The sequence below is a fragment of the Carlito syrichta genome, unplaced genomic scaffold, assembly GCF_000164805.1.
Source record: "Carlito syrichta isolate Samal-C Ts95f unplaced genomic scaffold, Tarsius_syrichta-2.0.1 Scaffold308086, whole genome shotgun sequence".
NCBI lineage: Eukaryota > Metazoa > Chordata > Mammalia > Primates > Tarsiidae > Carlito > Carlito syrichta.
This window is the reverse complement of record NW_007252182.1, coordinates 640,711-653,880: the sequence shown is the minus strand read 5'-3', so window position 1 is coordinate 653,880 and position 13,170 is coordinate 640,711. Positions and strand designations below refer to the sequence as shown.

At 41.4% G+C, this 13,170-nt stretch overlaps 1 protein-coding gene across 4 annotated transcripts in view; it reads right to left on the bottom strand.

Annotated features, from left to right (window-relative positions):
* The window catches only part of PARN (poly(A)-specific ribonuclease), a 49,427-nt gene that overhangs the window by 15,937 nt on the left and 20,320 nt on the right, over positions 1-13,170 (bottom strand). For 3 of the 4 annotated variants that reach the window (XM_008064863.2, XM_021715941.1, XM_021715940.1), the window contains 3 exons: positions 10,306-10,348; positions 8,588-8,668; positions 4,531-4,587 (listed from right to left, as the gene is read on the bottom strand). In XM_008064863.2, the coding sequence (XP_008063054.1) occupies positions 4,531-4,587; positions 8,588-8,668; positions 10,306-10,348 (181 nt within the window). Of the gene's footprint in view, positions 1-4,530; positions 4,588-8,587; positions 8,669-10,305; positions 10,349-12,178; positions 12,218-13,170 lie in introns of all 4 variants that reach the window. The other variant, XM_008064861.2, reaches the window with a different exon arrangement.

Sequence of the window (13,170 nt, the reverse complement as noted above, 5' to 3'; positions counted from 1 at the left end):
TGCCCAGGCGGGTCTCGAACCCGTGGGCTCAGGCAATCCACTCACCTCAGCCTCCCAAAGGCGCGGGATTACAGGCTGAGCCACCGAGCCCGGCTGGGCCATGTTTTCTTAAGCTTTGGCCCCCTCTCCTTCCTTGGGGAGGTGAATCTCCTCTTTTTCTCTCTCTCACCAATTTAGTTTTTAAATAAACTATATTTTCTAATCTAAAACAAAACAAAAATGAGCCTGGAACATCTTGCCATGCTAGAAAATTAGGAAGTGCTCAGAAAATTAGGGGGCTTGTTCAAAGGACACAGAAGCCAAGCCAAAGAAGCTCCAGTGGCCAAAGGTGGTATACCATTTGAGCAACAAAATAAATAATAAAAACACTTGAAAGCCGGGCTCAGTGGCTAAGCCTGTAATCCCACCCTTTGAGAGGCTGAGGTGAGTAGATTGCCTGAGGCCACGGGTTCGAAACCTGCCTGGGCGGTAAGACCTCATCTCTACAATAAATCAAAAAATCAGCCAGGCGTGGTAGCGCATGCCTGTAATTCCGGCGACTTGGAAGGCTGAGGCGGAAGGATCGGCTGAGGCGGAAGGATCGCTGGAGCCCAGCAGGTCGAGGCTGCGGTGGCCGGAAGCAGCCACTGCACTCCAGTCTGGACAACAGAGTGAGACTCCAACTCAAAAAAAAAAAAAATTTAATTAAAATAAAAATAAAAATACTTGATAATAACCTGTCGAATAAAATAAATATCTTGAGTCCATACCCATGTATATTTTTAAATGATTAAATAATCATGGAAAAGATACAGTTCCTCCCAATTCCAAGAACAAATGAACAACAAAAGATTTACTAACAAAGACTGGAAAGTAATTTGGGGTGATAAAAATATTTAAACGTTTACTGTTCATTGGCATTATAGGAATTAACTATAATAATATTTTTAAGGTATGTGATTTACAAATTCTAAATGTCTAGATCATTAACACAATGGGGGACCTCAAAACACCCAGAATTTATTTATAAAAAATTGCATATTTATTCTTACATGTTTAAACTTCAGTCACCTTCGAAGTACATTTCGTTTGATGTAATACACCTAGTGAAACACCCTGGTGAGACACTTTTTCCACGGCTCAAAACAGTTTTTGAACTTATCAGTTTTGATGCCTTTCAGTGCTTTTGCTGTTTTTTTTTGTTTTTTCCCTTCCATATCAGCAAAACATTCTCTCTGCGAATATTTTTCATCAGGGGAAACAAAAATAATTTGCTTGGGGCAAGATCAAGTGAATAAGAGGGTGGGGCAAGGGGGGGGTCAAGCCATTTTTGGTCAAAAACTGCCGAACAGGTTGGGCTCCGTGGCTCTGCCTGTAATTCCAGCACTTTGGAAGGCCAAGGCAAGTGGATTACCTGAGCCTGCAGGTTCAAGACTAGCCTGGCAACTTGGTGAGACCTCCTCTCTACAATAAATAAAAGATTAGCCGGGAGTGGTAGCGCACACCTGTAGCTCCGGTTACTTGAAAGGCTGAAGCAGAAGGATAGCTGGAGCCCACCAGGTCGATGCTGGGGTGGCCGTGAGTGTGCAACTGCCCTCCAGCCTGGACGATAGAACGAGACTCCAACTCACAAAAAAACCCACAACAACCAAAAACCAAAAAACCAAAAAAACAAAAAACTACGAACACTCAGCATGCGGTGTAAATGTGCTCATAAATTACCCATCATGAAATGGCAATGCATTGAAAGAATCTCGCAAAAAATTCAGTGAAGCCAAATGCAGCCTCTCACAATGCTAGCTGGTAGGTACACTGATGCCATACTACAGCACCATGCCATACTACAGCAGATTAGCCATCTCAAACTTCCCTTTTTTCTTCTTTTTTTTTTTTGAGTTGGAGTCTCATTCTGTCTGGGCTCCGGTGATCCTTCCGCCTTAGCCTTCCAAGTAGCTGGAACTACAGGCATGCGCTACCACGCCTGGCTAATTTTTTGGTTTATTGTAGAGATGAGGTCTCGCCAAGTTGCCCAACTGGGTCTCAAACCCGCGGGCTCAGGCAATCCACTCACCTCAGCCTCCCAAAGGCACGGGATTACAGGCTGAGCCACCGAGCCCGGCTTACTGTTTTTTTATATAGCAGAATTAAGCTGGCCTTCCAGGACTGGGAGTGCACCGCAGATTCAGCAACACCCCTTTAGCTGACCCTCCAGAAAGTCACCCACAGAGGACCCAGAGCCCACAGAGGACCCAGAACAAATTTCTCAAGCCCTGCTCCGGAGACTAGAGACTGACTGATCCAGGCATGGCAAAAGATTGAGGATTCAGCTTAAGAACTCAGTGGAGATCACTAATAAGCCATTGTTCTGCTTTGTCAACCTTTATCTATGCTAAACTGTTTGTCATTTTAATTGCTGTAAAACTAACTTTATTTGCTGTAGAATTAACAGAGTTGTCCCCCATTGAACATGTTAGAAAAGGGTCTCACTAGCATTTCCATTCTTTCTTATAATAGGAAGTGTTCTTGTGCTTTTATGTATTTCTGCCTAATGTGGGTGTTTATCGCTTTCCTCACACACCCAGCATGTACCTGTAAAGAAACGATCTGGCCAGACGTAAGAGTTTTCCATCGTTATTCATCCCAGCCAGAAGTTTGTTCTGGTGGCCAACAAGGCCTATTTGGTATTGGGCATCTGCTTATGTAACTAAATCTTCTCAATGTATTAAAGGGCTATTTTGGACATATGGAAAGGTTGCATATGCCCAGCTCCCAGTTTTATGAAAAGGCACATGTACCATAGGAATAATCCAATCAGGATTTTTCCTTCTGCCTAACCCAAGGGGGGATGAACTAGGCATTCCCCTTTATGAAAGCCTCAAAACACGAGATGCTCAATCCCTCGACCAAGTTCCTAATATAGGAGGGACCCAGGTTTGGAAAAATGACAAATGGCCACCCCAGAGAATTATAAATACTTATGGCCCAGCCACATGGGCACAAGATGGGAGTCGGAAATACCGCACACCTATATATATGCTAAATCACATGATCAAACTGTCTTGGAAGTTATAACTAATCAGACAGCCATGGCTTTTGAGCTTGTTACTCAACAACAAGACCAAATGCGTGCAGCTATTTATCAAAACCGCTTAGCTTTGGACTACCTGCTAGCTGAAGGAGGAGTATGTGGCAAATTTAATAGCTCTGACTGTTGTTTGCAAATAGATGATAATAGTAAAGTAATAACTGATATAGCCACCAATATTAGAAAGCTTGCCCAAGTCCCGGTGCAGAAATGACAAGGCATAAAAATTGGCAATTGGTTTGAAAACATATTCTCGGGTCTGGGAGGATTTAAGTATATTATTGGATCTGTAGTTCTATTGGTGGGATCCTGTCTTATTCTCCCTTGCATAGGTCCAATAATTATGAACGCCATTTCTAAGTTTGTGGAAACAGTTGTTGAACGAAAAACTGTGGTCCGTATAATGTTAATGCACCAGATTAAGAATGATGATGCTCTAGACCCATAAAAGGTCGAGCATCAAAAGGGGGAATGTGGCAAAGAGGGAGCTGGTAGCAGTTAAAAGTATTCCTTTTGAAAATCAATCAATAAGCTCTGAAAACCCACCAGACCAGTTTTGTTTGAAAAAGCCAAATGGCCAAAGACTGAGGGCTCTCAAGGAAATGCAAAAGAGTACCTAATTCACAACCTTACCCGACTGCTCTCCCTATCAGTTTATAGCCCCTACTCACCCTGCATTTCCTGGAGACCATTTGTTCTTTGAAAGATCTGATTTTGCCGAGTACAACCTTATAAATCCAAAGAAAATGTGTAATCGCTCAACATGACCCTCCTCCCTTAAGACCCCTCTTCTTCCGTTCTGGGGGGCTCGGCCTGGGAGCATCAGCCTGCTGAGTCCGCCGGCATAATAAAGTTGCCATTTCCTATAATAGTCTCGGTGTCATGACCTCTCTGTCTTCCTGCTACACAGCTACTTGGAAGGCTGAGGCGGAAGGATCACCTGAGCCCAGCAGGTGGAGGCTGCAGTGGCTGCGAGTGTGCCACTGCACTCCAGCCTGGGTGGAGAGTGAGACTCTGACTCAAAAAAAAAAAGAGGAAACATTGAGCCTGGGCACAGTGGCTGACACCTATAATCCCAGCACTTTGGGAGTCTGAGGTGGAAGGACTGCTTGAGCTCAGGAGTATGAGATCAACCTGGGCAATATAGTGAGACTTCATCTCTATTAAAAAAATGTTTAAAAAAAAAGAATAAGCATTAGTTTAATGTACCTATATAAGGACATCATAGTATAATCCTCCTATGCATTTTACAAGCAAGGCTTTCTAAAAAAAAGTTTGAATATATTTCAGCAATTATAATGTCTTGTCAAGTGCATTGTAACAGTCCATGTTGATTAACTTAATGTCTTCCTCCATACCTGAAAAACATTCTAAATGAGATGAAATGAATAATCTGCAATGACAACTAGATACAGCACCTTCAATATTATATTCAGCAATCTAGCCAAACAGTCTGATTCACTTACCGAATTAGCAATGGCATGAATGACTCTAGAAAATCCCACAGCGTCATTGAGTTCCTCCTAATTAAAAAAATATATATATATAATCGATACACATGTATTCCTTATCTAAATGGACTAAAAACCTACCCAAAAAAAGACATTGAAATTTTGTATCACGTCAGATAGCTTTAATCTCATGTGCTTTGCACCTATCATCCCAAACAACTCTATCTAAAATTATCTATGTACAGACTTTTCTTCTGTTTTAGAAAGTGGAATAAACAAGAGGAAAATTATTCATTTGTTACTGAAAGATCAGTGCCTAGGCTTTACCCAGCACTTCACATAATTTGTTGAAATTGCTCACCTATCAAGGTATCTGAAAAACAAATGTTAAAAAGTTGTCACCTGCTGGCTAAGCTCAATAAATGCATTAAATTCCGTGGAAATCCATCCAGCAGTGACCAACCAAGTATTCTCATAATTCCTCACTTTTTTCCTTGACAATGCATTTTTGCAGAGACTCATCCTTACCCATCTTCTTCTCTCCTATTTTCTCCCAGTGTTTAAATAGGTTTAATGTCTCTCCTATCTTAAAAACTCTTCCTTAGCTCTAAGCTCCATCCAACTACAGACCCTTCTCCTTGTCTCATCACAGCTAATTTGCTTGAAGTACTTCTCTCTATTCACAAGCACCAGTTTAACTCCCAGGTGCTCCCTACACTCTGCTCTCTGGCTTCACCCTCACTGAAATTGCTCACCTCCTTAAAACTAATCCCAAGGCTAACAAGCATTTGCAAGAAGGTAGAGAAACTGGAACCCTCATGCACTAATGGTGGAATGTAAAATGGTACAGCTGCTAAGGAAAACAGTATGAAGTTTCCTCAAAAAAAAAAAAAAAAAAAAAATATTACATCATCCAGCAATTCCACTTCTGGGTATATATAGCCAAAAGAAGTGAGAGCAGGTATTTAGATATTTGCACACACACATTCATAAAAGCATTATTCACAACAGCCAAGAGTAACCCAAGGGTCCACAGACATATGAATAAATAAAATGTGGTATATCCATATAACAGAATATTATTCAGACTTAAAAAGGAAAAAATTATGACATATATTCAGACTTAAAAGGAAAAAAATTATGACATATGCTATAATATAGTATACCTTAAAGACACTATAGTAAGAGAAATAAGTCAGCCACAAAAGGACAAATACTGTATGATTCCTCTTGTATGAGATACTTAAGGTAGTCAAAATAATATGACAGAAAGTAGAATAGTGGGTCAGGCATGCTGGCTCATGCCTGTAATCCCAGTGCTTTGAAAGGTCAAGGTGGAAAGATATTTGAGGCTAGGAGCTCAAGAAAATAGAATGGTAGTTGTCAGGAGCTGGGTAGATGGAGTTATTTAATGAGTATAGAGATCCAATTTTGAAAGACAAAGAGAATTCTGGAGATGGATGGTAGTGATGACTGCACAGCAATGTGAATGTACTTGATGCCACTGAACTGAACACTTAAAAATAGTTAAAATGATCAATTTTAAGCTGGGCATGGTGGCTCACACTTGTAACCCCAATACTTTGGGAAGTGGAGGCAAGAGGATTGCCTGAGCCCAGGGATTCAACACCAGCTGGGCAACTTGGCGAGATCTCTAACATAAAGCAAAAAATTAGCTGAGCATGGTAGCACACGCCTGTGGTTCCAGCCACTTAGAAGGCTGAGGCAGAAGGATTTCCTGAGCCCAACAGGTTTGAGGCTGCAGTGGTCATGAGCATGCCACTGCATGCCAGCCTGAGCAACAGAGTAAGTTCCAATTTAAAAAAAAAAAACATTTTTTTTAAGGGCTGGGTGTGGTTGCTCATGCCTGTAATCTCAACCCTTTTGGAAGAGGTGAGCCCAGGGGTTCAAGACCAGCCTGGGCAACTTGGCGAGATCTCATCTCCACAATAAATTTAAAACATTTGAGGCGGAAGGATCGTCTGAGTCCAGCAGATCCCACCGCACTCTAGCCTAGGCGACAGTGTGAGACTCTGGCTCAAAAAAAAAAAAAAGAATAAATTTTATGCTATGTGTTCTTTAACACAATTAAAACTTTAAAAACTGGCCATTGCTTTGCTAAACTCTGGGGTGTCCATGTTGCTGCTCTCTGAGCTACTGTCATCATGTTTCTTAGCTTTGGTCCCTTTCCCTACCTTGGGGAGGTGAATCTCTCTGTATATAAATATCCTCTCAGCCGGGCTCGGTGGCTCAGCCTGTAATCCCGCGCCCTTGGGAGGCAGAGGTGAGTGAATAGCCTGAGCCTGCGGGTTCAAGACCCGCCTGGGCAGCGAGACCTCATCTCTACAATAAATCAAAAAATCAGCCGGGCATGGTAGCGCATGCCTGTAATTCCGGTTACTTGGAAGGCTGAGGCGGAAGGATCGCTGGAGCCCAGCAGGTTGAGGCTGCGGTGGCCGGGAGTGACCACTACACTCCAGTCTGGATGACAGAGTGAGACTCCAACTCAAAAAAAAAAACAAAACAAGACAAAATAAAATCCTCTCTCTTCTCGCTCTTTAATTTACTTTCTAAATAATTGTATTTTACAATCTAAAAAAAAGCTTAAAAATTTTAAAGTATATTTTTAAAATAGCAAATTATGCCAGGCACGGTGGCTCAAGCCTGTAATCCCAGCTCTTTGAGAGGCTGAGGCAAGAGGATTGCCTGAGTACAAGGGGTTCGAGACCAACCTGGGCAACTTGGCGAGAACTTGTTTCTACAATACATCAAAAAATTAGTTGGGTGTGGTGGCGCGTGTCTATAGCTCCAGCTACTTGGAAGGCTGAGGTGGAAGGATTGCCTGAGCCTAGTAGGCCAAGGCTGTGGCAGCAGTGAGTGTGCCACTGCACTCCAGCCTGGACGACAGAGTAGGACTACAACTCAAAAAAAAAAAAAGAAGCCAGGCTCGGTGACTCAGCCTGTAATCCCGCGCCTTTGGGAGGCTGAGGTGAGTGGATTGCCTGAGCCCGCGGGCTCGAGACCCGCCTGGGCAACGAGACCTCATCTCTACAATAAAACAAAAAATCAGCCGGGCATGGTAGCGCATGCCTGTAATTCCGGCTACTTGGAAGGCTGAGGCGGAAGGATCGCCGGAACCCAGCAAGTCGAGGCTGCGGTGGCCAGGAGTGGCCACTGCACTCCAGTCTGGACAACAGAGTGAGACTCCAACTCAAAAAAAAAAAAAATAGAGAGAGAGAAATTACTCCCAAGGTTAAATCCAATGGCTACGTCTCCATTCTTACCCTTACCACCTAAAAACATCTGACTCTATTGACCACCCTTTTCTTCAAACACTCTCTTTCCTTGGCTGTGTGTCACGGTAATCTCCTGGGACATTTCTTCTGCCTCTGCTTATCTTTAAATGCTAGTGATCCTCAGGATTCTACCCTAGATCCTTTTCTCACTCTTCATGCATCCTGTAGGTACTCTGATCCAGTCCCTGTCTCTCAATCAGTAACAGTCATGTCTAGCACACATCTCTCTCTTACACTCAAGGTTGACAAATCTGTCAACAGAACATCTACTCTTGAATGTCCCAAGACACCTAAAACCTCATCAGGTCAAAACAGAATTCTTTTCTAGGTTTTTCTATCAGTTCAATTCTTGTCTGATTAAAAAACTAGTCATTGCCGGGCTCGGTGACTCAGCCTGTAATCCCACGCCTTTGGGAGGCTGAGGTGAGTGGATTGCCTGAGCCCGCGGGTTCGAGACCCGCCTGGGCAGCAAGACCTCATCTCTACAATAAATCAAAAATCAGCCGGGCGTGGTAGCACACGCCTGTAATTCCAGCTACTTGGAAGGCTGAGGCAGAAGGATCGCCAGAGCCCAGCGGGTCGAGGCTGCGGTGGCCGGGAGTGGCCACTGCACTCCAGTCTGGGCGACGGAGTGAAACTCCAACTCAAAAAAAAAACAAAAAACAAACTAGTCATTAAATTGAATCCAATATATGATATAGAAATATATAGACAGAAATAAATTAATAACTATGTTGCCATTTCTCACCCAAAAGAAATTAACATAGACCAATTACCTGTTCTTTAGCGTGTTTCTGCTGCTCTCTCCTTTTGCGTTCTTCTTCATCTACTTTGCTGATAACTATGTATCGCTCCTTCTAAAAGACATAAACCAGATATGCAATTTTCTAGAAATAACTTGACCCCAAAAATTCAGAATTCTGCTACCATTAGAAGTTATTGGTTGGCCATGTGCTCTCTGAGTTATAGATGCCATGTTTTCTTACCTTTGGGCCCCTCCCCGACCTTGGGGAGGTGAATCTCCTCTTCCTCTCCCCCCCCACCTCCCTCCCTTCCCCTCCCCTCTCTCTGCCTCTCTAATTTGCTTTCTAAATAAACTGTGTTTTCCAATCTAAAGAAAAAGAAGAAGAAGAAGAAGTTATTGATGAGACACAGTGGCTTAGGCCCATACTTTGGTAGGCTATGGCAGGGTCATGATCACGCGACTGCACTGCAGCCTGGGCAAGAGAGTGAGACTCCAACTCAAAAAAAAGTTGTTAACATTTTTATCATCAACACAGTCTTTCATGGACCAAACACAACAGAAAGTATTTTGAAATGCCAACATGAGTTGATGCATTACAAAACTTTGCTTCTGTTTCCATGACATTTTCCCATGTCAACCCAACAGATGTCAGTTAAAAATATAAACAGATTGTGAGAATAAGATATTCTCTATGACAAACACTAAAAAGTTATATTGCATTTGAACATGAATTTCTAAATAATAAGCTTTAGAGTAAAATTTCCATATGTTTTATTAACATAAGAACAAAATCTGGATTTTCTGGTAACGTGCCAGGTAACTAAATGCTTTCTTTCTCATACAATGCTTTCTTTTTAAGTTGGGTCTCAATTTGTTGCCCAGAATGGAGTGCAGTGGCAAGATCATAGCTCAACACAGCCACAAGCTCCCAGGTTCAAGTGATCCTCCTGCCTCAGTTCCCGGAGTAGGAGGGACTATACAACAGTGCATAACTGTGCCTGGCTAATTTTTTTTTTTTAATTTTGCAGAGATGAGATTTCACTATGTTGTCCAGGCCTATCTTGAACTTCTCGCCTCAAGAGATCCTTCCACCTCAGTCTTCCAAGAAGCTGGGATTACAGGCATGAGCCATAGTGCCCAGTTCATACATTGTATTTTGTATTCATTAAACACACAACAAAATTTTCTATGTCAAAGTTGGAGATGTATCTTCTAGCAAGATTGCTTTTTATTTATTTAGTCTCTAATTCTGTATCTGACTTAAGAGCAACAACCACAGGGTAAGACTGAAAAATCTTACAAAAGGAACCTACCTCCAGTTACTCATTACCCATCCCAGTTCTATCAGTGCACCTTAAGAGTACATGACAATAGCTATGCATATGACCCATATTCTAAAATTTAATTTCACCTGCCCACAAGACAGTCATTTTTTCACACATACCATTACAGCTTTCTGCTATAATAAGAATATGAACTAATAGTTGTATACGTTCAAGTTTATAAAGCATGTTCACTTCTGTTTACCCACAAGATCACTATAAAAAGGTTGTGTGAGACAAGTATAAATCATTACCATGCTAATTCCCAACGTACAAACGAGAAAAATGAGGCTTAGAGAGGTTAAATGACTTGCCCAAGGTTACTCAACTCATAAACAGTACAGCCAAGGTATAAATTCTGACTTTTAACATATCAGTGTAACACTGGATATGTTTAATGTTAGCTCTGGATAACTCCTGGGGTTACCTTTTCCGTTTCTAAAGTCTCAACATGAATGCCTTTGGGATACCTAAAGAAGAGAAGGAAAACACAGTATCAAAAGATGAGTCAATGACAGCTAAAACCCAAAGTGTTTTAAAAGCAACTCTCTAGCTTTTAACTAAGTGAAATGTGTTTCCAAACAGGAAATAATTATCTCTACAATGAGGCTTTACAAGCCTATTTCATAGTTTGTCAGTTGCTAAATGTTTCCCCACCCCTGCTCTTAAACACAAAGGAAAGTAGCTGATTTCCAATTAACTTTCTTAGGACTTAGTCATTTTTCTAAAATGTGTTGTATCTCAAAATACAGTCAATTCATTACCAAGGAGTGAAATCTTGCTTCCAAATATAATAATGCCTATTTGTAACAGAAATTGTGAAGATCTTTTTTAGAATGCAGGGGGCTTACAAAAGGGACGTTTGATGCGAGGTGGAGATGAGAGATTGCCTGAACCCACGGGTTCAAGACCAGCCTGGACAAAATGGCGAACCTCATTTCTTAAAAAAAAGAAGACAGGCTCGGTGGCTCAGCCTGTAATCCTGCGCTTTGGGAGGCTGAGGTGAGTGGACTGCCTGAGCCCGCGGGTTCGAGACCCGCCTGGGCAACTTGGTGAGACCTCATCTCTACAATAAATCAAAAAATCAGCCGGGCATGGTAGCGCGTGCCTGTAATTCCAGCTACTCGGAAGGCTGAGGCGGAAGGATCACCGGAGCCCAGCGGGTTGAGGTTGCGGTGGCCGGGAGCGGCCACTGCATTCCAGTCTGGGCGACAGAATGAGACTCCAACTCAAAAAAAAAAAAAGAAGAAAAAAGGGAAGTTTGAGATGGCTAATCTGCTGTAGTATGGCATGGTGGTTTGCATCAGTCTAGGAGGAAAGGGGTGCAGAAGGTACATGGGGTAAGTTACAAGGGTAACATGACAGGAAAGGAGCCTGGGTAAACTAAACAGTAGCCCTTTCCTGTTTTGTTCAAAGTATATGTCCAGTATACACATCAATGGTCAATCCTAATAAAAGAATAAGGACCCCAAAGTCAGATACAAATGTCCATCTGTCTAAGGCCAACATTCAATTTGAGTTAGAGACCAACTTGCAAATACAATGAAATCAAGGGAAACACCCAGAGAAAAATACAAAAAATTTTGGATGTCATTTCAGGGGACACAAAGACCTCCTGAAACACATCTACTGTCTAATCCCAAGTTAAGAATACCCACTTTAAACCGGACTCGGTGACTCAGCCTGTAATCCCACGCCTTTGGCAGGCTGAGGTGAGTGGATTGCCTGAGGCCGCGGGTTCGAGACCCGCCTGGGCAGCAAGACCTCATCTCTACAATAAATCAAAAAATCAGCCGGGCATGGTAGCGCGTGCCTGTAATTCCGGCTACTCGGAAGGCTGAGGCGGAAGGATCCCTGGAGCCCAGCAGGCGAGGCTGCGGTGGCCGGGAGTGGCCACCACACTCCAGTCTGGGCGACCGAGTGAGACTCCAGCTCAAAAAAAAAAACAAAACAACAACAAAAAAAAGAATATCCACTTCAGAAAAAGCCTTGATCTGGGTATTTCCTAGGTCTTAAAACCAAATCTTTATCATATACATTCAAAAGACAAAAACGTTACATATCCAGAGCTTAATAGATGATGCCAAAGTGGTAATTATTTTAAAAGGATTTAAAGCATCTATTAGGAAGTGGTAACAAAGAAAATAAATTAAGTGGGTATTCAATTTAAGAAATAAATTAAGTGGGTTTTCAATTTAGTACTGCCGAATTTCAAAAAGGAAATGAGAGTTAAGAGATAGTATTTAGTTTTAAAAGCCTGGGTCCCTCACAGAACTCTTGTGTATAATATAAACACTTACTTCCAGTTCAAAGTCTGATAAATTAGTTTTCTTTGGAACCTATAAAAGCAAAAGAAAAGGTATTGATTTCAGCTTATTAAAAGTATATACCCTTGCTGATTAAGCCTTGTTTGGGAAAGATTCAATTGTAAAAAGAGACTTCATTAGAACTGACAGGTAATATGCAAACAAAAATAGGCAGGATATTTGAATGGGGAGGATTCCTTATCACTTGACTTTTCAAAATTTCCTTTATAATACTATTACACTGCTTTTATAAAAGAGGTAGAAGCTCTTGTTTAATAAAAATATTACTTCCTGCATCTGTATAAAGAGAGTTTAAAGTAGACAGATGCATTAAAACACTTTTATGAAGCTCATCACAACAAAGTCAAGGAGAAAAAAAGATGTTCAAGTTAATGACTCTTTGAAATGCTGACTTTTTTTAATGCAGAGAGAAATTAAAAGAATAGAAGTAGCCTGACAGTGAATTTTTTTCTTCAGAAGCCTTCATGCATTAAGCACTCCTCAAGGCCAAAGTAATTATGCCACTCGTAGGCATAACTTAAAGTCAAAGTTGCATAATAGATTTTTCTGCTCCAGTACAGGACAAAGCATTTGTTCAGAGACTCAACATACAGTCATTTCCACTGTGTAACACTAAAGTTAGTGCTTAAGTCTTGAGAACATAACTATAATAAAAGGAGTATTTATAAAAGTGTTTTTAAAAGATCAAATACATCAAATGCCAGAAATCATCGACTTTTCCAAAAAAAGACATATGAAAATGTTCAGGATGACTAACCCAGTACACGGCTCTAAATCCAAGTTCTTGTTTTCTTCATTTTGTAATAAATCTTCTATTTTATCTCTGAGAAATCATAATAGACCATGAACATTAGTACCTTTAAGGAATGAAGTTATTAACCAACAGAATAATCATACTCAAAAACATTCTAAATACAAGAACAAGTGACAATGCAATTCTACCAAATCATGTTATAACATTTTAG